At 46.9% G+C, this 23,532-nt stretch overlaps 1 protein-coding gene across 1 annotated transcript in view; it reads right to left on the bottom strand.

Annotated features, from left to right (window-relative positions):
- The window catches only part of LOC147671309 (glyoxylate reductase/hydroxypyruvate reductase-like), a 130,685-nt gene that overhangs the window by 82,351 nt on the left and 24,802 nt on the right, over positions 1-23,532 (bottom strand). Inside the window, exons 2-4 of the mRNA XM_086948085.1 lie at positions 15,954-16,084; positions 2,573-2,645; positions 173-289 (exon numbers count right to left, since the gene is read on the bottom strand). Coding sequence (XP_086804211.1) covers positions 173-289; positions 2,573-2,645; positions 15,954-16,084 — 321 coding nt within the window. The remainder of the gene's footprint in view (positions 1-172; positions 290-2,572; positions 2,646-15,953; positions 16,085-23,532) is intronic.

Below are 23,532 nucleotides of genomic sequence, written 5' to 3'. Positions count from 1 at the left end.
AAATGAGCTCCACGTCCACTTACGACTTATCTTCGAGTAAAGAGGCAAAGCAAACATTCCACAGGAGGGCACAAAAGAGTGAGCATTTTAAGTACAAAAAACATCAAAATGACCTAACTTAGTTGGCTATAAATTTTAAAGCAGACAAGATGTCAGTTACTCAGGTACTCACTTTTTGACTTCCTCAATTGATTCTGGTAGCCGACGACATGCAGCAAGGAGCAGGGCCACGGTGAGTTCAGCAGTTGCATCGGTCAACACATCTGGTGTGTAGCCCACGCGTATCCCGCTGCAGGGTAAAGACCATTGTTTAAAAGAAACGCAAAAGAGCTCTAGACCCTTCAATAAACCACTTAATAAAGCCATGTTGAATTGGTCAAACAAAGGAATGGGGGGCAGGGAGATCTACAGCTTTATAATTAAATATTTAAATCGGTGTGTCAAAGCTTAATTTAATGAATCCATTTTGTTAAGCCTTTTTGAATTCCTGGTGCAACAAATAATACTGTGCACTACCCTATGTGGGTATGGTAATTTACTGCTGTTGTCTGGGGCCCCAATACTATTGCATTCCAGTGTAATGACCAAGCTACCACCTTTAGGCCATTGACACTCCAGGGGAGATGATGCCCGAGGCTTACTAGAGGTGGTGATATGAATAAGAACCAGAGATAAACCATGGTTGAGTACACAACATTATACTCAATGGCCATACAGTGCTGTAACTTCAGAGAACAACATGACAAATTTACAATATAGTTAAAAAACAGGTAAAATATCTACAAAGCAAACACCAAACCTTTAGTGTTCTAGCTTCTATGTGATAAATGCTTTACTTTATATAACTATGGTCCAATAGCTAAGGTATTGGCGTGGGGCTGCTCCAGCACCAACTGGGGAACCTTAGGACTCTTCTACCAAAATGATGACAAATAATATGTTTATCTACTTGCCTGTCTGTCCATTGCTACTGATACATGGTTAATTTCATTCACATTTAAGTTAAAAAAATAAAAGGAACCCTTTGATGCACCAGTCAACGGGGCATTAAAAAACAATTAAATTAAGCCAGCTTGCTAGTTCGTGCTGCCCATCTTTTTCACTGGCTTATAGAACAAAACTGGGCATCTCCGTGAGATTAAGCCTCAACTGCTCAGTTTCCATTCACAAACAATAAAACCCCCTCAACCCAAAATAAAGGCCTCAGCCAGTGTAACCAATAGTAGACTCTGGGTCCAAGACAATGGTGACCAGGACCTGGTATTACGGCTAGGGGTCAGCCACAACTGTCAACAGTGGTATCTCTGAAACTGAAAGAGCTCGAGAGGATGTGGTTGGCTCCAGCAACAAGACCAGTCCATATACTGGTCCATTGAATACACAGAACCTCCTGGACTTTCTGGGACCAGAGCAGTAAGTAAGTACATTTTATTGTCTTAGGTTAATTAAAACCATTACAAAAAATACATTGAAAGCACATATCATCAGGTAAAAGATAAGAAATTTTTAAAAACAAGAAAACTTTAGTTATAAAAGTAGTAGTGCTAAAAACAGTTTGATATGGGAGGTGAGCGTTGTTCATAGCGTCTTGTCTTGGCCATAGTTCAATTGATCTAGTCAGGGCCAAATTCATGGTTTATTAGTTTCAGCTCCAATAGTTTCAGGAATTTCACCAACTTCCCATTTAATGGCGGAAGACCTGGATCGAAACAAGCGAGAACTGCTTGTCTGCGTGTGCGGATTTTTTGTTCATTAAAGGCAGTTTTTAGCAGGGCTGCTCTTTCCTCTTTCAGCCTCGGGCAGGTGCATAACAGATGTTCGAAGTCTTCATTCTCTGCACCGCACAGCCTACATTTTGTCCCACAGTCCCTTCTCAGCCATGGTTGTAAATGTGGAATGAATGGTAGGATTCTTAGCCTATGTTTTAAAAAGGCTTCTTTAGTTTTCCTGCCGTACCCCAGACCAAAGTATGCTTGTAGCCCGGGTGATTTGTATGTGCAGAGTCATCCAGGCGTGCCGCCTGTGGGAAAAGGTAGCTTTGCCTTCCACGTGCGATGCCAGAGCAGATGGATACAGGCACCCTGAAAGTTGCAGTGCAAGTACATATGTGCTAGTTCCAGAAGATAAGATGCCACCCCTCTGATCTGCATATGGGTTGGTCCAAACTGGGGTGGCGTGGGGAGCAAAAGAATGATGGATTTAACCCAGCTTCTTGTGACTGGGGGTGAATGTTTGCATTGTCCAGCATTTCGTCCATCACTTGTTTCTTTTGCACACCCCTCTGCACCAGCCACTGAGAAATTGCTCCGTCCTTTTAGCTTCGCCGGTCTTTCTAAAAATATTCGCTCACTGGAATGACTAGAAAATAAGGACTTGGTCCCTTCAATAGTGATTTCTATACATTGAACATATACCCATGCAGGAATTCATGCCGCAACACTGCACTCCATCTCACTTTCTGTATTTATGACAAAATAAGGATGAAAACAGCACATGCTGGGGACATGCATGAATTGAAGACTGCAATTAACAATTTCAGAGGTAGGTAAAGAATTAAAAAGTAAAAACAAACCGCTTTTTTATTTCGTCCAGTGCCAGATGATCAAATCCTACAGAAAGTGTGCTTATCACTTTAAGATCTGCACCTGCAAAATGAACAAACATACACATTTCTAACAAATATAAGGGTAATTGACCAACAATTACTACATCACCATCTACGAATAAAGTACCAGTCAGTCACTGAAACATTGGACAGCAAAAGTGTAGTTGTAGATCAACAAATGCTAGGATTACTTACTGGTAATCTTCATTACTCTGAATCATTCGTTTGAACATCACAGTCCTGGTAACAAGAGTGTTCTTTCCCCAGTGGAGACTTGGGCCATCCAATTATTCATATTTTCCACCCATATGGTACTCGGAGCCAATAACAGCAATTACGCAATGTCCTCTTAGCACGCTTCATCATGTTGACACAGCTCTTATAAGTCACGACACAGCTAATGCACCATTCAGCAAATAGCCCTCAAGCTAAGGGGTTTAGCAATCTAAAACCACCTAGCCCGAAAGTTCACAATCCTGAACAAAAGAAAACTGCAACACTGAAGACACCAAACGTAGTCAACTAGCTGATAAACACACCAAAACAAAATGCATCAGTGTCTCCCCTTAGTTGAGGGCTGGGGGACTGTAGCCACTAAAGCCCTCCCTATAGATCCACGCTAATGATGCCCAATGCTGTATTACGCCTTTTGCAGCTACCAACCGTTGTTTGGTCTCCCTGTGTAGCTAAAGTTGCTGGGATGATGACAAATACCAAACTATCAGCTCACCTTGGAACAAAAGAGCCTCTTAAGTGGCTAGCAGTCCAGGTTTAGCAGCTATCTGGAACTGCGACATTCCTCATATTGAACTGAGACAATATGCTCATCGAGTTGGAACAGAGGCACAATGGGTTCTCAAAGAACCTTCAACCTCGGGATCCCTGGGGGTCCGCAAGGCCTAGTCAGGGGTTCCACGACTGTGTCCCGAAATGAAATAACATTAAAATTAATAAAGTAGGGGAAAAATGGAATGGAGACTGAAGAGTATTAGAACACAAGCAATGACATGGCACCTAGTGATGAGCACATGGATGGGAACTCTGAACAAGGATTAGTGAAGAACTGTGGATATCTTTCTAGATAAAACCTTTCTCTGTACTCCAAGCTATTCAGTTTTGAAGCAGAGACCAAGACAGAAAAGCGTCCAGATTGGCAGCAAAGACACCAAGAAGGGGAGACTAGGATCAACTACTTCAGAACCTCTGCCAACTGCACAGAAAGGGCGACCACACAATTTGACAGCCACAATCACATTCCCCCCCTTTTATTGGTGAAAGGACCAACGTACCATTCCCAAAAGTTCGAAGATCTCCCTAATTGAGATTAGAAGCTAGGAAAAGTACTTCCTCATAGGATAAAACATATAGATCAATTGAAAGTGAATCCTCTGCCATATTTGGGCATTAAGTTCCAGCCAGAAGAACCACACATGTGCTGAAGAGATACTACATAGCGAGTCTCTCATGTGCTCACCGATCCTAGATTGTAGCTGTTCTTGTGGGCTTCGTCCTAGAGACCTCAGAAAATGTGCTGGACCTTCAAGAGGCACAGCAATTTACAGAGAATCAAGGGGCGGATTACAATGGCGGGGAGACCGCCACCGACAGGCTGTCAGTGGGGGTCTCCCAGCCATCGTAACCAACTTTACCGCCCGCCATATTATGATGGCAGGTGGACATCGTAAAGACAGACCGCCATGCATCCCGCTGAGGTGGAGGGGAGGGACTCTTAGTCCCTACTATGCTGTCGGTGCCTACCAGGCACCACCGTATGGAGAACAAAGTCCCTTTCCGCCATCAGTTTCATGCTGGGTTACCCGCCATAAAAAGGCTGGCGAAAAAGGACACTGGAGGACCGTAGGAAGCCCCTCTTCCCACCTGGTCCTTGGATGTGGGTGTTGGGGGGCACCTATGGTGCCCCTCACCCTATCTCTGTACCATGTGGAAGGCACTGCATGATGCCTGCCACGTAGTGCAGGGATATGTAACATGTCCCGTTTTTACATTGAGATGGGTGCTGCACAAGGCAGCACCCGCCGCAATGTAAAATATAGGGATTGCAATCGATGTGGTGGCGGTCACATTGTAATGCCTACTACGGGACCGCCAACAGCATCTAGGGCGGTCCCAATCCCAGATACGATGGTGGATGGATTGAAGTCCGTCCGCCATCTTAATCAGCCCTCAAATTCTTTATCTATCGATTCACTGCCTAACCGAATTGGCATCAGAGAAAGCAATTCCAACCTGCTTTCAATGGCTGAGTTAGAGACTAAAAACTTTCATGTCTTTCTACTTAGCTGGGAACTGTCCAGAGGAACTCCTTGTCTTTTAGTCCATGGGATGGGGAGTGGAACAGACCAGAGGAACAGGTGATCTAGCCTGTGCATTATCCACTTAATCCCCAGAGGCATTATGTGTTTACCCATATTGAGGGTCACTGACTGCGGTGCTGCTTTTGTTCTTCATTTCGCACCCACACTGTAGTTTTTAGCATTCATTCTCTAGTTGGCACCGCAAACCTCCATCTGCACCTGCATTATTACCTGTGCGTTTATCTGCCATTGCACAGTCGTCAAAGCATACAACTCTGCCCTGCCACTAAAGAAACACTACCGACTTCAAGGGCCAAAACTACACCAGTGGGCCTAGGCTTTTGGATTGGAGTGCACTCTAGGGGAGGACTGGGATTTTCAAGACTGTTGTTATTATTCATTCCCTCAATTTGACCTTCGTTTCCTCAAGTATAGAGAATAAAGAGGTTGTATTTCACTGTAAAAAATGTTTATATGACGGCGAACACTGCGCCAACTCATGTGAGCATTATTCCTTGCACTCTTCCCCTGCGCCCACCTTGAGCTCAGGTAAACTATTCCAGATTAGCCCTTTCCACTTCAGCATGGACAGCATGTCGGACCTCATGCTAAAAGCATGCTTTTCTGCAAAGCACATACATCTCTATCCCCATGAAAGAGCCATAATGATGAAATCATCTGCAAGGACCAAGGGCCCCATGGAGAGTGCATTGCTGCTCCACGCAGTGTCTTTGTTGGTAAATTCCGAGACGTTTCTGCTCCACGCCGTGTCTTTGTTCGGACCACAGACTGCAGCAGAAGCAGGAGAAGGAGCAGGAGCAGAAGCGCGCGGAGCCGGAGGACGCCAAAACTGCTTCAAGGCTTCAGTCACTGCTCACGGCCACAGCCCCGTCCCTCCTGCTAATCTCCCCTCCCGGCGCACCTGCCCCTGCCCTGCGCTGCTACTCCAACTCCAACTTCCAACCCGGATTATATCAGGCGGACAGAACTGGACCCTTCGCTGCGTAGGCGAGGGAGTGCCAGTGCCGGTGGAGTCGCTGAGGTGAGGTCTGCGGGGGAGGGGAGCCGTGCCAGGCGTGCTTGGTGGAGAACTACGGAGGGGGCTTGTGGGACTTGTGGGCCTTGTTACTGACATCTGGGGGTTGTAGCTAAGGGAGCCAAAAGAGGTTGCGGACCTATTTATCCCTTTGTCCTCATATCTCAAAAGGAGAGGTTGGGGCCCACATCAATCCTAAAAGGCACTACCCTCTACAGGAAACGAGGAGACCATATATATGATCACTCGAAAAATCCAATAAACATTTCCATATCTCAAAGCGACAACTTGCGAAGAGTGCTAACAGGCCGACCGAAACAGACCACAAGAAACGACAGCTTGCAAAAGCACCCCTAGCCAAAATCAAGCGCTCATCAGAGAAGGAAGGCCAACTGTGGTGCAGGAAGGTCCCTCCCAAGGCCACAATTTGGACCTCTTAGAAAAACTAACCCTTATATCATGGAACATTGCAGGGCTAAACAAAAAAGCAGGGATCAAGGAAGTACAGGATTACTTTGCAAAAGGCGACATCATTTGCTGCCAAGAAACCTGGTCAATGACAGCAACAGCCATAGCGGGATTCCATGAACATCATATTAACACGACAAAAAGAAACATCTTCGGTCGTCCATCAGGAGGTCTCTCCATCTTCATAAGCCATGCGAAAAAACTCAAGCCATCAGAAATAAAAGTAAAATCCCCCGACCTGCAAGCCATGACTATTACTGGGCTAAGGGAGGGCCACCTGCCCCTCAAGCTGCTGCTCATAAACTGTTACATCAACCGATCTCTGACCATTGCCAGCATGGAATCTCTAACCAACACGCTGGAAGATTTATTGATAAACACGAGCACTACCATGTAATCATCGCAGGAGATTTTAATATGAGAGGCTTGGAAAGTGCCCCGGGAAAACAGACTAAAAAGGTCACAAGGCAAGCCAATTGCTTTGCCTTCTGAAGAATGCCAAACTCTACTCTACCCATTTTCTGAAAAAATTACGCTCACCCTCGTGGTGCTCGAAACCATAGTTTTTTGTTGTTAAATTTATACTTTATTACACCTTAGATGTAAGCACACAGCACTCATCGCCTACAACCCGGAGGCCGGCGGCAACAATAGATGGCACCTAGGTCAATGGTCAGTAGTCGCATACACAGCCGTAATGCCAGCATCCCGGGGGCCTGGCGGCGTACACATATGAAAGAAAGAGAAAGAGGACCGTTCTGTGGAAATAGCTTATGACTGACATCAAAAATAAAGTAGTTAATACTGGTGCTGACACCCATGACCATAGTTCGGTGTGCAAAAAAAAATAATGCAGTTAATTCGTGTGTGCTAAACAAAGTCTCGGAATCATAGTAACAAAATATCCTGAGAGAGGTAGGAAAAAGGGTGCAATAAACCCACATTTAAACAAACCCCCACCCTTCAAACAAGCCAGCCTACCCGTACCCGTGTCCACCCACCCACCTGCACCAACTACTGATTCTATAGATGAACTTAGCACCCATGGCGGAGGACCCGAGGGCTCAATGGTGTGATGCAGAATTCAAAAGGGACCACTAAGGCCACCCTCCCAGCACAACCGTCCCGGGGACTCACGCACTTAACTTCTCAACTGACACCCGGATGGGACCAGACAACCACCTCCGAGAAGGGGACAGTCAACCATGCATCATGCCAGCCTCCGCCGCCTCCACCCCGCCCTCCTGCAGCTCATCCAACTCCTCCCCTTCGGGGTCTGATTCACCGCCCCCCCTTAGCGCACTGATATTCCCTATATAACCCCCAGAAATTCCTAGGGCGACTCTTTGGGGGAAGTAGTTCATTATACACCTCAGATTGTGTACAGCAATACAGCGAATCTGTCTCCCAGCGCCTTTTAGTAGGAACCGGCCCCCTCATCCAGCACAACGCAACCAGGCGCTTGGCCGTCAGCAAGGCCATATCAGCCAAGCGCCGCACCGCCACAGGCAACAGCTTGGAAAAACCCAGCAGCGCCAGAGCCGGGCACGGCAGAACCTCCGTACCCAGCATAGAACTAAGTTCCGAGAATACCTCCCGCCAAAACTTATGGATACTAGGGCAAGTCCAGGACATATGCAAGAAATCAGCTGAGGGAAAATGGCATCGCTCACACTCCGCCGACTCCCGCAAACCGTATCTATGTAATCTGTCCGGAGTGTAGTAGACCCGCTGTAAATATTTAAAATGTATCAGACGATGTCTACTATTAAGTGAAATCTTCCTAGTGTTCGTACAGCAGTATTGCCACATCTCATCAGAGATCGTCAACTGAAGATCACACTGCCAGGCCAATCTGGCCTTGGAGAGAGGGTACTGCCGGTGCCGGTCCCCCAGTTTCTTAAGATTAGTTATCAATTTACGGGACGAGGGGTTCTGAATAACGTACGTGAGCTCCGGCACTTCCTGCGGCTCTGCCAATTCCGGGCCCAGCAACTCCTGCAACGCCCTACGGACCCGGTGGTATTGGAAGCTGTGTAACAGCGTCGTTCCAGAGTGGGTTTGGAGGACTTGTCGCGACGTCTTCACTGTGCCGTTTAAAAAGAGGTCCCCCATCTTTTCTATGCCCAAGTCCCGTAAATGTAAATGTAAATGTAAATGTATAGGCATTTATATAGCGCACTACTTACCCGTAGGGTCCCAAGGCGCTTCGACCGCTGCGAAACCCTTCCTGGCTTCCCTGAGAGATGGTCCCTTAATGGGTATCTCCAGGGTGAGACCAGGCATCCCCGGCGGTCGGGTGGGGCCGTTAGTGAAGATGAGGCAAGCTAATGCCCAGAGTTGCCGAGTGTGATCGCTGATCAGAGTGGGCACCGAAGCGAGAGAATTATCGAGTCCGCTGACCCTGGTCCAGAAACCTGCCGCGCCGGGAATCGAACCCTGGTCCCGGGCCGTCCTCTGCTCTCGGGTCTGCCGCCTCTAACCAGTGAGCCTTAGTACTAAAGTAACGCCTTCAAGACACCCTTCTCTGTCAGCGGGGCCAACCACACCGCCCATTCCACTCTCCGAAGGGGAGAGTACAACAGCTCGCTCTCACGGGAGCGGACTAGCTCATGCCAAGCGTGGTTTGTGGCGGCAATTGAGTCCAAATTACCAACCCTGCGATCGACAGGACAGCATATTGTGGCCGGAAGCGGGGTGGGGTCCGCAAAGAGGCGCTCCAGCTTCACACTCTAAACCATAGTTTTGGAACATATCCACCATAGACTACATCTTAATCAATGAAAAAACAGCGGACAGGCTGAAAGATTTCCAGGTAGACGATAAAGGAGAAAGCGATCATAGGCCTCTACGCGCAAGTTTTAATCTAAAAATGGAAGCAGCAGAGCTTCTGAAAACGCTAGGAGAATCGACAGGGGACGAACGTTTCAGGGCCATTAGAAGAATAAAATGATCAAACTCTCTCAAAGGAAATCTACAGGAGTGGGCATCCAGGTGGCAGGCCAGGGGACCTTGGGAGACCGAATCGGATGTAATCAGTCTCTGGGAAGAACTGACAGAAGACATATGGCTGAAGCTGGGCAAAAATCAACGCAAGAAAACCTTCAGTCTCAAGGCCGATCCTTTAAAGAACTCACAGCCACCGAAGTGCCTGAGACAATGCAAAGGAGCTCTAATGAAGGAACTTAGAAGCAGGAAGAAAGGTGGAGAATCAGCAGAGGGGGCCTCCATAGCTGCACTGAGAGCCGCCCTCAGGAGGAAAGTAGGTGAGCAAAAGAGGAAAGAGATGGAGCAAAAATGGGTCACGGTATTTGCCCTGCTAAAGGAAAAGAACAACGCTAAATTATGGAGGTACATCAACCGTCTGAGCTCCCAACCTAGGGGCAAGGAGAACAATATCACAAGCAATGAGTGGGAAGATTACGTAAGGGGTTTATATACCAGAGGTACTCCAGTTATAGAGCAATCCCCACTGAAGAACAACCAGGGAGCAAGCATCCAGACAGCTACTCTTCCCAAGCATCCAGATGAAGCGGGACACATGAAGAACGAGGGCGCTGGTTTCACAGAAGCCGAAATAACGTTGGAGATTAGGAAAATGAGGAATGATGGAGCGCCAGGCCCAAATGGCATTCCAGCCATGGTTATTAAAACAGCCCAAACAACTTTCTCCACAGCCCTCACCTCCCTATACAACTTTTCATATGCAACAGCAATAATTTCATACTCATGGAAAGGATCCATCCTCTTCCCAATTCACAAAAAAGGAGACCACTGCAACCCCGCAAACTATAGGCTAGTGGCCCTCCTGGATGTAGAAGCTAAAGCTTTCGCTAAATTACTACTGAGAGAGCTAGAGGAATGGGTAACTAACAACGATCTACTCCCATTCTACCAGACTGGCTTCAGGAAAAACAGATCAACAATTGACAACATCTTGGCCCTGGCCTACCTCTGAAAAAGTGCTGTGAATGTCAGGCAGCCACCACTGTTCTGCTGTTTCATTGACAACAGCACAGCATTTGACAGAGTGGATAGGGGCAAACTTTGGAGAAAACTGTCATCCTGGGGGGCACCTCCTAAGCTACTAAAGGCCATCATGTCCCTTCACGAGGAGACTTGGGTACAAGTCAAGATAAGCCCCACAGCTCTATTGACAAAAGTGGAAACCGACAATGGACTGAAGCAGGGTTGCGTACTGGCCCCTCTTCTATTCAACCTTTACACAGCAGACATGGGGGCAGCCCTGAAAGAGGCAAGTTTAGTTCCACCGAGACTAGGCAAGGCAAGACTGGCAATCCTACAGTACGCAGATGACACCGTAGTGATGGACCACACAAGGGTAGGTCTCCAAAGAGCCCTTAAAGAGCTGGGGAAGTACAACAAGGAAAATCACCTGACAGTTAATCAAGGTAAAACAAAGATAATGATATTTGGCAGATACCCGCACAAAAAACAAGCGGTCTGGAAGATCGGAGACCAGCAAATTGGGACCACAGCAGCCTACAACTAGCTCGGAGTTTGGCTAAATGAGAGGGCAACATCGGCAGTTCACACAAAACATCTAACTGCGAAAATCACCAGAGTAATTTTTTCAAGAAAACGATTGAGCCAATGCCTGACCAGCCCCACAGCCGAACCCATGCTAAAGGTCCTCAGGGCAAAACTAATTCCAGCCATCAACTACGGACATCTGGCATTTCCAGGAGCTCTAGACAAACTCATAGCTGCTGCGTATGTCAAAGCCCACAAGATCGTGCTGCAAGCACCCAGGAATGCTAGAAATACGAGATTACGGCTGGAACTAGGGCTTGCCAGACCGGAACTGGCCCTCCAGGGAGACTTAATAAAGTTCTACATCGGAGTCCTTAAAGCATCCCATAACACCCTAAAACATAATTTGGTAACAATCTTCAAAGAGGACTCCGCCTGGCACACCAAGCTGGACAAAGCGATAGAGACACTAAACATTGATCGAAATAGTCTTCCTCTAACAGAAATTCCGCATACGGCATGGTTAAACACCATGAGATGGCAGGTACGCTCCATTTCTTATGAAAAGGATCTAACTGCACTCCGAATTAATAACCATACGAAGGCATTGGACGAATTTTACATCCTGGGGAAAGTCCAACCATACCCAACGGAAGCACTAGGGGCCCAGGCCCGCAAGAAAATTCTTTTCATGAGACTAACTGTCCTTAGAATCTGGGATTTTAATCCAGCATGGGCACGATCAGATGAAGTAATTTCATGTCGCCTATGTAACTACCAGCGGGAATCTTGGCTCCATTTATTGTGTTGCTGTCCGAAACTCATCAATGAACAACAGAGGCTTCTTTGTCCCATCCTAAGAGCCCAAGGTATCAGAACATGCAAGGATGCTTCAGATTGGTGCTTCTCGGAAACAAAAACACACCATCTTGCAAGAGTGGCAAAATTTATTTTTCAAATTGGCCAAGCTCCAAGTACTACAGAACAAAAAAAAGGTTTGTCCCCAAGCTCTCAAAATCAGAGTTGATAAACGCGTCAACTAATGGCTTCCCTCAAACACCAAGGGGCAAAGAAGAGCCTACTTGCCACTTCAAGTGCTCTGCCTGGAACCCAGCAGCATCAAAATTAAGCACCAGGATAGAAAGCTGAAAGGTCCCTGCAACACAAAATTGACTGTAGGAATGGGTTTTTTTTTGATTTTCACAGGAGGCACCGGGAAGGGGGGGGGGGGGGGGGGGAAGGGTGGGGGGGTTTTACATTTTTTTTTACTGTAATGATTTTAATTAATCGAACGGTTTAATAAATAAATCATATCAAAATCAAAACCATGGAGAACTGGATTTATTTCTGGGACTGATGTCATGCAAACTAAAGTTTTTTTTAAAAAAAAAGGGCAGAATGTGGTCTCTGTACATCCCTGAGTGACAGGCATAAAAGCCTTCCTCAGCAGGGTATCTAGATACCTTTTCTGTAGAGCCGTTTGCTCGATCACATACTTAGGAAGAGGTCTGAAACAAAGCCAGTCCAACCCTCACAGCAAGCTTTAGACACAAACTAAAACAAGCCACCCTGCTCCCCATGTACAGGAAGATATGAGGGACTGTCTGGAGGACTGCGGATGGGACGATGATGGAGAAGCCAGTGACAGAAGTGCTATTCGTCTAGCCATGCGCCTTTCTCCTCCTGGGAGGTTTATAAGATTTTAGGAATGCCAAACGGCGGCAGCAAGGGCAGAGGAGGACAGTGAAAACGTTGATCAGGAAAGAAAAACGCACTTCCTGTCTTTGGCTGCCTTCAGCACTTCGTTAAAGTTATTAAAAGGTTTTTGTGCAATTGAACCAACATAGCTTTGTGGGCCACTGTAAAGTTTTCCAAACTTCTCATCAAGATGGCCTCCTTGCTGCCAAGGTCACAGCTTTCAGATCAAGTGCAATATATGGCATGAGCAGTCCTTGATTCACCATTATGTGAACACAAAGGCATGATCTGGAGATGGGAGGTCCCTTGCATTGTGGACGGGTGTGCACCTCTTCCCTGAGTGGCCAACTGCATGCAAACTTGTATTCAGACTTATTTTGGCTCGGCCATCGCGCTAATTTACCATTTGTAGATAAGCCTAGGTCGGTCTATGATAATGTGAGGTCCTGGACCTGTCCTGTGACCTGGAGCGGCACACCAAGCTGGTCTTCAGAGAGACAGTGGCCTACTCTCCCTGTCCTGGGAGTATCACGTAAGGCTGTGGTGGCAGCATTCTGTGTTGAGTGATTGATAGTTTGACCAGATCCTTTTCTTTTTATTGTGTTGGGGACAGTCTAAACCAGAGATCCCTTTCTTGAGACTATCAAGGAGGAGAAGCCCAGAGAACTTCTGGTCAGAGGAACACCCAGAGAAAACAGACTATATGGGAGATCAAAGCCAGAAGTGACCACTGCAGTCAGAGGGTCACGCGGTCTCATCTGTGGTTCCTGCTGAAAACTGAATCCAGAAGACTTAAAAGAATTGAACAATCATCATCCTGAAGACTCCCAAAATTGAACAATCATCATCCTGAAAACTCCAAAAATTGAATAATCATCATGTCTGCTTGAAAGCTGATGTAGGCCTTCATCTGGTGCTGCTGCCGCCGACAAAGAAAGAAGCATGTCGCTAAGGGAAGCAGAGCTGGTCAGCCTGGGAAGGCTGCATCTGCCAGGGACAATCCACACCGGCCAATCAGCATAAGGGAGGTGGGGCGCACCTGTCCTGCTGTAGGACACGCTTGCATTCAGCCAGTGGAGGGCCTCAACTGTAGAGGAAGCTGTGAGAGCTACAGCAGGACCTGCTGTGCTGCAGCGGTCTTTCAAATCCGGTTCTGAAGGGAAACGCCACGCATGCCAAAGACATATGCAGCACATAAGCCCTTTGCTCGACCTCTGTAGAACCAACAGATAGGTAACGCAAGCCTTCACGCGCTGTCAGAACAGGGAGACTGTAGCAGGCACCAAGGACTCAAGCGTGAAGACTTGAGACTTTTATCCCTGCATCCAGAATGGATTTTGAATGTGCAAACAGATTGTGCATCAGAATAAAGGAATCTGCACCTTTGCCCGATTTATGCCTACTGGGGACTATAATTGATAGTCAGGAGAGAGTACTGGGGAGGTGGGGTGTGGTACCCACAGGAGGGCACACACAGGAGTACCACTCTATATTTTCTATTTGATTTGCATTGTGTAGTATTTAGGTCTGGTGTGCTATTGAAAGTACTTTTACATAAGACGAGCACTGAGTTGGCCATTAAGTTATTGTGTTGTTGAGTTTTGAGCTCTTGACCTCCCGTGCTACCACCAGAGAAGCCTGCAACTGCTCACCATCACCAGAGTCAAGTTAGGAAAGCGCTGTACTTGGCCCAGTTTGTACAGTCGTAGTAGGACTGGCCCCAGGACATCTGTGGGAAGTGACTTCAATCACCACAACTGGGTCCCAGTAGACAGTGTGACCTGCCCCTCAAGTGGCATCTAACACATGGTTCGCCAATCCGCTTTAGTCACCATGAGAGACTGGCAATCCCACAGCCATGTTTCAAGAGTGTAAGCTGTATATAGGCCCACTCCATAACCAGGAGTAAATTACAACATATGAACTCTTCAAAGTTGCATCCTCGCTCTTGAATGATATCCAAAGAGGCCAACACTGCCCAAGCCACAAGGCCAGAATGGAGAAGCAGTCAATTGCAAAGTTTATTTTTGGCTTTTATGTAGTGCTCAATACAGCTCAAGGGCAGCTTCACAGCACTTTGAGGGGCAGGGAATAAAAGGTTTACAAAGAAGGAAGAGTGCTGGTCATTCACCAGCAGATCTCAATCCATCAGACTCCCCTGCGATAGCTTCATGAAGGGGAAACTCTACCCAGAGTCGTGGATACTGGCAAACACTGCACGCTCCGAGGTGGACACCAACAATCTGTGTGTGAGAAGCGGAGAGTTTTCCTCCATTTGTTTGCATACATTGGGATATTTAGACGACACTGGAGAGGTACAGACCGAGGATTGTTTCATTTACAGAACACTCGGAGGTAAAAAAAAAACACGAGGGAAATTGTAAAAAAAAAATAATAATAAATAAGATAGGGGAGAGAATGCGATAAACAAAAGAGGGAAAAGTGATAAAGTGATAAGTGGAAAATGCAAGAAAGAACGGAGAGCGAGAGAGAGCGAGAGAGAGAGAGAGCGAGCCCAAGGAAGATAGAAGGAAAGAGGTTATGAAGAGGTACAGAGAAATTAATTCCCTATGAATCTGCTCATTATACCAATCAATCCTCAGTGAGCTGAAGTGAATGAGAGATGAATGAAGGGAAAGTTGGAGGGATTTAAGGAAGGGAAGGAGTGATATACTGAGATGCAGCTTTGGAAAGAAAACAGTTTTATGGTGGAAAAGATGCGGCTTGTTCTCGTCTCATAAGAGTTACTGGTAAGTTACACATCAGTAATAGCGGCCACAAAGGTTTTAAATCATAATGCAAGCAATTTTTAATCATCTCAGATCACTTATATTTGTTATATTGGTGCTTTCATTACGGTGCACTATGCACAGGTGAGCTACATGACAAAACATTCTTAAATTACTTTAGTGATATTCTATAGCATGCAGTTAGGGAAGGGAAATATGAATGGCGGTCAGCAGGTTTTATGCAAACAGTGAGCACACAAGGCAATGAGAGGAATTCTTGCAAACAGTCCATCCACAGGCGATCGCTTGTGTTCTGGTTCAGAGAGGACCTGGCTTGGCAGTGGGGCCTGGACTGTTGTCAAAGCTAATCTGCAAATGGTTAGGGTCTGATCTGAGGTGGCACGGTGGGCAAAAAAACGATCGACTGGAATACTACCACGAGCCACTGCCATTGGTTAAACTATTTGCAAGCACTTCTTCCATGACTTCAGTGTGTTTTATGCAAACAGTGAACAAAGGCAGGCGTTTGCATCTGATACTGCCGACATAAAATATTCCTCTGTGGGAGAAATGAGGCTGTAGCAAGTCCTGCTCAATGGTTTACCCACCTGCAGCGTCCAGTAGTTCTTTATCGACTTTTTCAGATAAAAGGCAGAGGAGCCCATGGGCGCCAACAACCCCCTTCAGCAGCTCCGCCCTCGGTATGGGCTCATCCGAGTCCCACTGTTGTATACTGCAGCTGGAAAGAAAACGCAAAATAAAACCCTAAATGACAAGGATTGGCAGAAACCCCAAGATATCACACATATACATAGCTCATTAACTAATAAATGTTCTGTAACTATCTACATTACCATTCAGTAAACTAGGGCACAGATAGGTCGTCATGAGACAAAGCTTATTGTTTAGGTATTTTGGGGCGGATTTAGAGTTTGACGGGCAGGGCACTCCACCACAAAAGTGGTGGCATATTTTCTCTGCCAAACCCGTGGTCTGCCCATGCTTGTTAGAATCAGGGGAGCCACCATGCTTCTGTCATGATTCTCTACCTTGGATTGCAGCCTACTGACATAAGAAGCCATTGGTCAAAGGACCTTAGACCCTATCTAGGGCAGACATCCTGATGTACTTCTTCCCCGTTGGAGACCGCCAGTGAAAGACTGGCGGACCCAAACAGGAAAGCAAAATAATTACACCAGGAAGCTGGGAGAAAACTCCCAGCATGTCAGGGACTACTTTTATTTTTGTTTTAGAAGAACAAAAAACCCTTACTCAGTGGCAGCATTAAACATGGCAGCAGCTCAGCAAAGTTTCAGTGGTCTCAATGTAGCCGCCATGAAAGCGGATCGGCTGAAGGTATAGAGAGCTCTCTGCCTGTCTGGCATAGATCTCTAAATATGGAAATCGGCCTTCAGCAAGGACTGCAGAGTAAATTCTTCTGCTGCCATGTCAGAAGGATGGTTCTGTAAAGTAAACAAGGGACACCCTACTCTCATGGAACCAGGGTACATAGTACATTTACTCTGACAAGTGCATGGTGTCCCCAGTGAACATGGAACCTACATAACCTAAAGCGAACCATTTACCAGCCTCTATTACTGTATTAGAAGGCTGTGATTATTTGAAACCATTGTTATGGTCGGCTTTGCAACTTTGGAAGCCATTTTTTAATGTCACTGAATGTCACAAATTGGTAAGTACGTTCCATGTTCACTGGGGACACCATGCACTTTATCTCAGAGTAAATGTGAAGATTTATGTATATAAACATTTGAATTTACAAGTATCCTGCAGTATATGGTCTGATCTCTCTCTGACATCCACCTTACCCCTGCTCTTTGCAGTAGCCATTTTGCTTATGATTATTGTTTACTAATTGCATTTGTCCACAGGAACCACTGTTTGTTTATATGGCAGATGGATGGAGCAGCTGCCAAACAAGGATGAGGGCAAACATCAGCGTTAAGCAAACAGTTGAGCTGTGGTTGCAATTTAACTTGAAGCTGAGGACATATTTTAAATATTGTGAATGTTAACAAAATAACAAACATATATTGACTTTGTATAGGTAGGATGCCTGGAGGAACAAAAACATGTGAACTCTACAAGTGATTTAATTACACAGTGCTGAGGCAGGGCAAGGAATGGCTACCACACGAAGATTAAGCTGTATCATTACAAGTATTCGGTGGGAGACTGGCATATATAAGATGGAAATAGATCACGAGAGTGGAGTTCAGCAATGCTCTTGATCTCCTCTTAACAGCTCAACCCCTCCACATTAACCTTTGATACGTCATCCTCCGACGGGTTTCTTCAAATGTTCCATTGGTATACACTATCTACTTTAACCCCTTGCATGCTTATGACGAGCTCAGCTCGTCATGAGGCACAGTGGAGCTGTGCGAATGACGAGCTGAGCCGTCATAACTGCAGTGGACGGCCCATACGGGGCTAATTCCCCACCTGTGGTGACGTTCTAAAGGTGTGCGTGGAGTCATGACGAGCCCAGCTCGTCATGAGCACAGCTCCACTGTGCACCATGACGAGCTGGTCTGGTCACGAGCACCGCAGCGCCATGCGTGGCCCCTCTCGCCCGCACCGTGGGGGAATTAGCCCCGCGTGGAAGGGGTTAAATTGTGCAGTTCAACACTGGTCTCATAGATAAGGCCAGACATCGACCTAGCAGATTAAGATGGACTCATATGCATGCTTGCGTCACAGGGGCACGGAAGAAGGTACTGCGGAAACTGAATAGCATGGACCAGCAGAGATCATGGAGTCCAAGGAAGAATCTGAGCATACATTAAGAAACATAATTGCAGCAGTACGAGACCATGCTCAAGTCCAAAATCGATGCGGTAAACACAGAGATTGATCTTTTGAGATCGGATTTACAGCAAACGGGCAAGAGTCACCAAAATTGATCAATACTCCATATGCCATATACCAATACTCAAGGGTGAAGTTAAAGAGGTATAGCTTGAACAGTTAACAGAGAACTCAGAGAAAATGGGATCAAAACCAGGAAAAAAAAAACCTGTAACAAGGAGGGACTAACAAGCCTCATTATCAATCGGAAGCCAGCATTTACCAAGGGCAATGACACCAGCCAATCATAAATATGGGCGGAGAGAAGGGGAGGCTTCCACAGCATACTCGACTACTGCATGGCTCGCAGAGCGAGCAGCGCATGCGCGCTACAGCTAGGCTCGACCTAAAAAAGTCTACTGCAGTAAAGAAAAAAAACTTATATGATTGCTTTTCTTAAACATTGCATCTATGAGACAAACAAAAATGGTGAGGATTCAGAGTACTTTTGAGATGTAAAATAGTCCCTCATTCATAACATGCAGAATACTACATGAAACCATCAATATCAGGAGGTGAGGGTAATTCATCTAAAGGGCGGAGCCAAAGTCCAGTCTATGTATGCATTAAAGAATTTGTAACATTTGCATCAGCAGATAGTAGTAGTGACAAGCTAGACCTAAAAAGACGATAGCCCTTCCCAGGGAGCAACATTCTGTCTGAAATTGAATTTGATATGGACACTGATTGGCTGGTGTCATTTGATGTAGAGTCCCTCTATACATCCATTCCGCAAAACGAAACCCTCGATGTCATAGAAAATCTCTTGTTAGCAAAAGATTGGACTCCATCCAAATCACCCCAGTAGAGTGCCTGTCACAAGACGACGAGCAGGTTTACAACAAAGCAAGTTGACAGTCATGTCCGATTAGGATACCCAGGTAGAGGTGGTTTCTGGAAAGGATGGAGATAAAGACAGTAAAAATTAACATAAATCATCTATTGTGAGGTTACGTCCCGAAGGAAGGATACTGCCTTTAGTCTCAATCACAGGTCCTTTCATCAACACATGCAGAACATTTACATGAGAAGTCCATAAAAGGCGGAGAGCCACATCTTCAAGTTACTGTCAGGTTGACCTGTCAGTCGATGAAAGGAAGCTGCTGTCTCAGCCTGGCAGCCATTAGACATACTGTAGCCCTGGAACTGATGTCTGAACAATTAGTCAAACCCCTCGCTTTCACAGTGCGTTAAGCGTTTGGCAGGTATTAGCATAAATCAATTGTGAAGCAGGGTATTTGAACCTGCTGCGGGGACATGCGCTTAGAGAGCCGTAATCTGCACTTAAAAGCTTTGAATCCATCCAAGTTTAAACCGGTGGTAAAATATCTTCAAGGGCATTCCAGTTTTAATTTATTTTCTGAAACGAGGAAATAGGGTTTATTTTCTTGCTGTTTAAGCATACAGACCAGGAGACAAAATGTTATATTAACCCCTTCGATGCTGGTGACAAAGCCAGCTCGTCATGGGCGTTACCTGCGCTGCGCGCATGACGAGCTGGCTTTGTCACGTAACGCGGGTTTTGCGAATTTTCAGCGCACAGCAGGAAAACCCGCTAGCGCGCATGTGGTTAAGCCAGGGTTTAAGTGGGATAGAAAAACTGGAGGGGGTCTCTCAAAGGGACCTGGCCGTTGCAATTAAGGGCGTTGCTTAAAACACTTAAAACGCTGCAGAGACACACGAACAGAGAAAGTGAATGCGGCCACGCTAATTGGAAACAGATGGCCCCTGTGTACCGCTGCTCGCTACCCCAAGGTGGATGCCACCACAAGCACGAGTGCTTGAAAAGTGCAGACAGATTCCAAAAGGTCATCTCTGAGAGGAGCACATGCGCACTGCGCTAGGCTCGACCTAAACAGACATCTTTTCAATTCATGTGATATGCAGAGGTAAGGTGCACCACATTTTGGCCTCAGCATAAGACAGTGCCCGCTCAAACTGATTCTGCAAGTCTTGGGAACTTCCATCTTGCTTTTATAGGGAGAGCGGAGCAGGCTATCAGCAACATACCACTGAAGTTGTGTCTAAAAAAGCCTCGGACGCATTTGGTGCAGTGCCAGTAAGACCATGCATGAAACTGGTCCCAGGATGCTTGTTTCGGGTCCAGGGAGGACCTGGCCTGGTAGTTCGGGTTGGAATGTTCCCATGGGGAACAGGGTTAAGACTGATTTGCATACGGCTAGTTTTAAACTGGAATTGCAGGGGGAACAAAAAAAACGATGGATTTAGGCCCAGATCTCTGTACTGGGGTGATTCTTTGAGATTGATCAGCACTCTGTCCATCAATTGTTGTTTTTGCATAAAGACTATGTATAGAACTTTAAATATCACTCGCTTCTGACTGGAAGCCAGTGTAGGGTCCGAAGACCCTTGGCAGCAGAAAGATATTTAGGAGTGCCTAGGACAAGATGCACCTTCACGTTTTAAATGACCTGGAGCTTGTTAAGAGAGGAATTATTGATATCCAGATACTGAGCATTAATATAATCCAGATGGGAGGAGACCAACGCCACGGCCACCGATTTACGGCGTTCCGGTGGAATAAACGTGAAGATCTTTTTCAGAGATCTGATGATGTAAAAGCAAGTGCTGCTAGTACGATTACCCTGCAGATTGAAGTTCAGAGAGTTGTCAAAAAGGACCCCAGGCTACATTTTTGGCTGACGACACTAGGGTCAGAAAAGGGTCACACAAATCTGATCACCAACACTTCGATTTTATCAGCATTTAATTTCTGAAAATTGTCTTTTACCCAATTACTAATTCCCAACATTCAGTTTTTGAACTTCTCTGCTACTTAAGGCACACGGTAGGTTACTGACACAATGATTTGGGTGTCATCAGCATAGGATAAAACTTGAAAACCAAGGAACACACCTTAGTTGCCAGCAGTGAAACACAGATATTAAAAAGGATAGGGCTAAGTGAGGAGTCCTGGGGGACCCCAAACGGAAAAATTAACGCCTTAGACCTAAAAACTGTCCGCAGCTAAAAACTTCCACCCTATCCACAAGGCTGAGCGCCTTGCCACCACACCTAAGTGCCTTAGGCAATCGGCCATCTGATGAAGAGAGACCGTATAGAAAGCTGTAGACCATGCCAGCACGACCAGAATTGCAGCTTCACACTGATCAACCTTAATTTGGATACAGTCTACCATCATCACTAATGCGGTCTCTGTGCTATGGACACTGAGTACACATTCTGTTGCTAGAAAGGACACCTGATCAAAAATAAGGAAGACTCAAAAGTCCGATGTTGCTTAGTCCTCATGTATCCAAATGTAAATCCCAAAGACCATAGTTCTAACCCTGTATTTCATGTTTTAATAAACTGTGCTATTCTGGACGTGAATCGAAAGTTGCAAATTCCGTATGTGCCCAAAATTGTTTGGGATTAAAAATAACCCGACCCTAGCGTTTGAAGAGCTTGAATAAAGTGGGCATTCTGCTAAAAGTCACTGGGTCGACTTTCTCGTAATGTTAGGTTGGAGACTTTATTACAGCTTTTTAGGTTTAAAGCATTTTATTAAAGCACAAAAAAACATGGGGAAGGGAAATAGGAGGTCAAAAGGCTGAATGTTGCATCGATTCTGTAGGAAAGTAGGGAGGTCGGCAGTCCCGGAGGGGAACAAGGCATATGTCGTAAGGCAATAAGGCAGTGCGAATAACCCTCCAGTAGTCCCCAACCTCCCAATCAAAGCTAAGCCTGAGTAACGTCCCGCAACACAGTGAAAATAACACAGTCCCTCCAAGCCCCCCGTCCCCAGAAAAATTAAAAAGGAAAAACACAAAAGGGAAAAAAAAGAAAGGAAACAGTACCCCAACATCCCTGTCCAAAAGCCCGTGTTAGAAGCATTCACCCCCGCCCCCTACACCCAACCCCCGATCCCCCGATCCCACCCCTCTCAATCCGCTGGAGCCGCCGGCGGCGTCAGCCGAAGAAGGCGTAGGTACCGCGGACATGTGAGCTCGCGGAATTCCGTGGACAGCCGTGCCAAAAAGGGGTGCCAGAGCTCCTCAAACTGGTCCACATTTCCAGCCACTGTAAGCGACATCTTCTCCATACCCAGTACCTGCCAAAGCCTATGTAACCAGCCAGTGATAGAGGGGGCAGTGGGGGTGCGCCAGTGTACAAGGATATTTTGAACCGCCGAGCCTAGCGCAATCGCAATCTGCCTACCCCTGCGGGACTTCAGCGGGTACATCAAGTCATTGGGAAGGCCTAGCAGGACATATGCCGGGAAGCGCGGGAGTTCAATCTCGAAGTGCCTGTCCACCTCATCTAAGACCTCCTTCCAATAAGCAGACAGTATCGGGCACGCCAAGAGAATGTGCGATAGAGTACCCTCCTGTCCGCAGCCGCGCCAGCAACCCTTATCGGTGAGTTTGTGCATTTCGTAGAGCCTCTCCGGGGTGTAATACCAGTAGGTGGACACCTTGGTAAAGGTCTCCGTCAGCCCAGTGTGGTACGCAGAGTGCCTCGCCCGATATGCGATCTTGTCCCACTCCTTGTGGCTCAGGGATCTGCCCAACTCCCTGTGCCAGCGCTCTCTCCCCGGGTTATGGTAATGAAACGGCGGGGGTTGGAGAAATTTATATAAATCGGTGATGAGCTTGGCATCCGAGGTCCGGGTTACCAGCCACCGCTCGTAGGGCGTGATTGGACGGGCAGCGACGTCGCGCACTGGGGGTTGGAGAGCCCAATGGCGGACCTGCATATAACGCAGTCTGTCCCCCTCCGTCAGACCAAACTCCTGTCGGAGCTGTTGGAAAGGGAGCACACCCTCCGGCCCGTAAATCTGAAAGAGCGCCCTGCAGCCCGCACTCACCCAGTGGGAAAAAGCTCCCGGTTCCAAGCCCAGAGTGAAGTCCGGGTTGCCAACAATGGGTGTAAACGGTGATGGGAAAGTAGTTAGCTCGCGGAGCTCACATACCGCATCCCACACTCGTAGCGGAACCCGGGTGACAAAGGAAGCGTAGAGATTAGACGGGCGATGAGCGCGCCGCAGGAATGGAACCTCTTGGAGGGTGCGGCCCGCAACTGCCTGGTCCTGAAAGAGCCAGTGCTTGTCCGATTCCCACCTGCTCCATTCCACCAAATACCGGAGTTGCGCCGCCTGAAAGTACTTCCGGAGGTCCGGAACACCGAGACCGCCCGCCTCCGGGGCAAGCGTGGAGAGAACCCTCTTCATCCAAGGCTTACGGCCCTGCCACACGAAACGGGAGATGTCAGCCTGCGCTTGCTGTATCCAACCCACAGGGGGCTGGAGAGGTAGAGCGCGAAAAAGATACAAGATCTGAGGCAGTACCGTCA

The sequence above is a fragment of the Lissotriton vulgaris genome, unplaced genomic scaffold (assembly GCF_964263255.1).
Source record: "Lissotriton vulgaris unplaced genomic scaffold, aLisVul1.2 SCAFFOLD_2606, whole genome shotgun sequence".
Lineage (NCBI taxonomy): Eukaryota > Metazoa > Chordata > Amphibia > Caudata > Salamandridae > Lissotriton > Lissotriton vulgaris.
The sequence above is the reverse complement of the archived record's forward strand: the minus strand, read 5'-3'. Positions and strand labels throughout refer to the sequence as shown.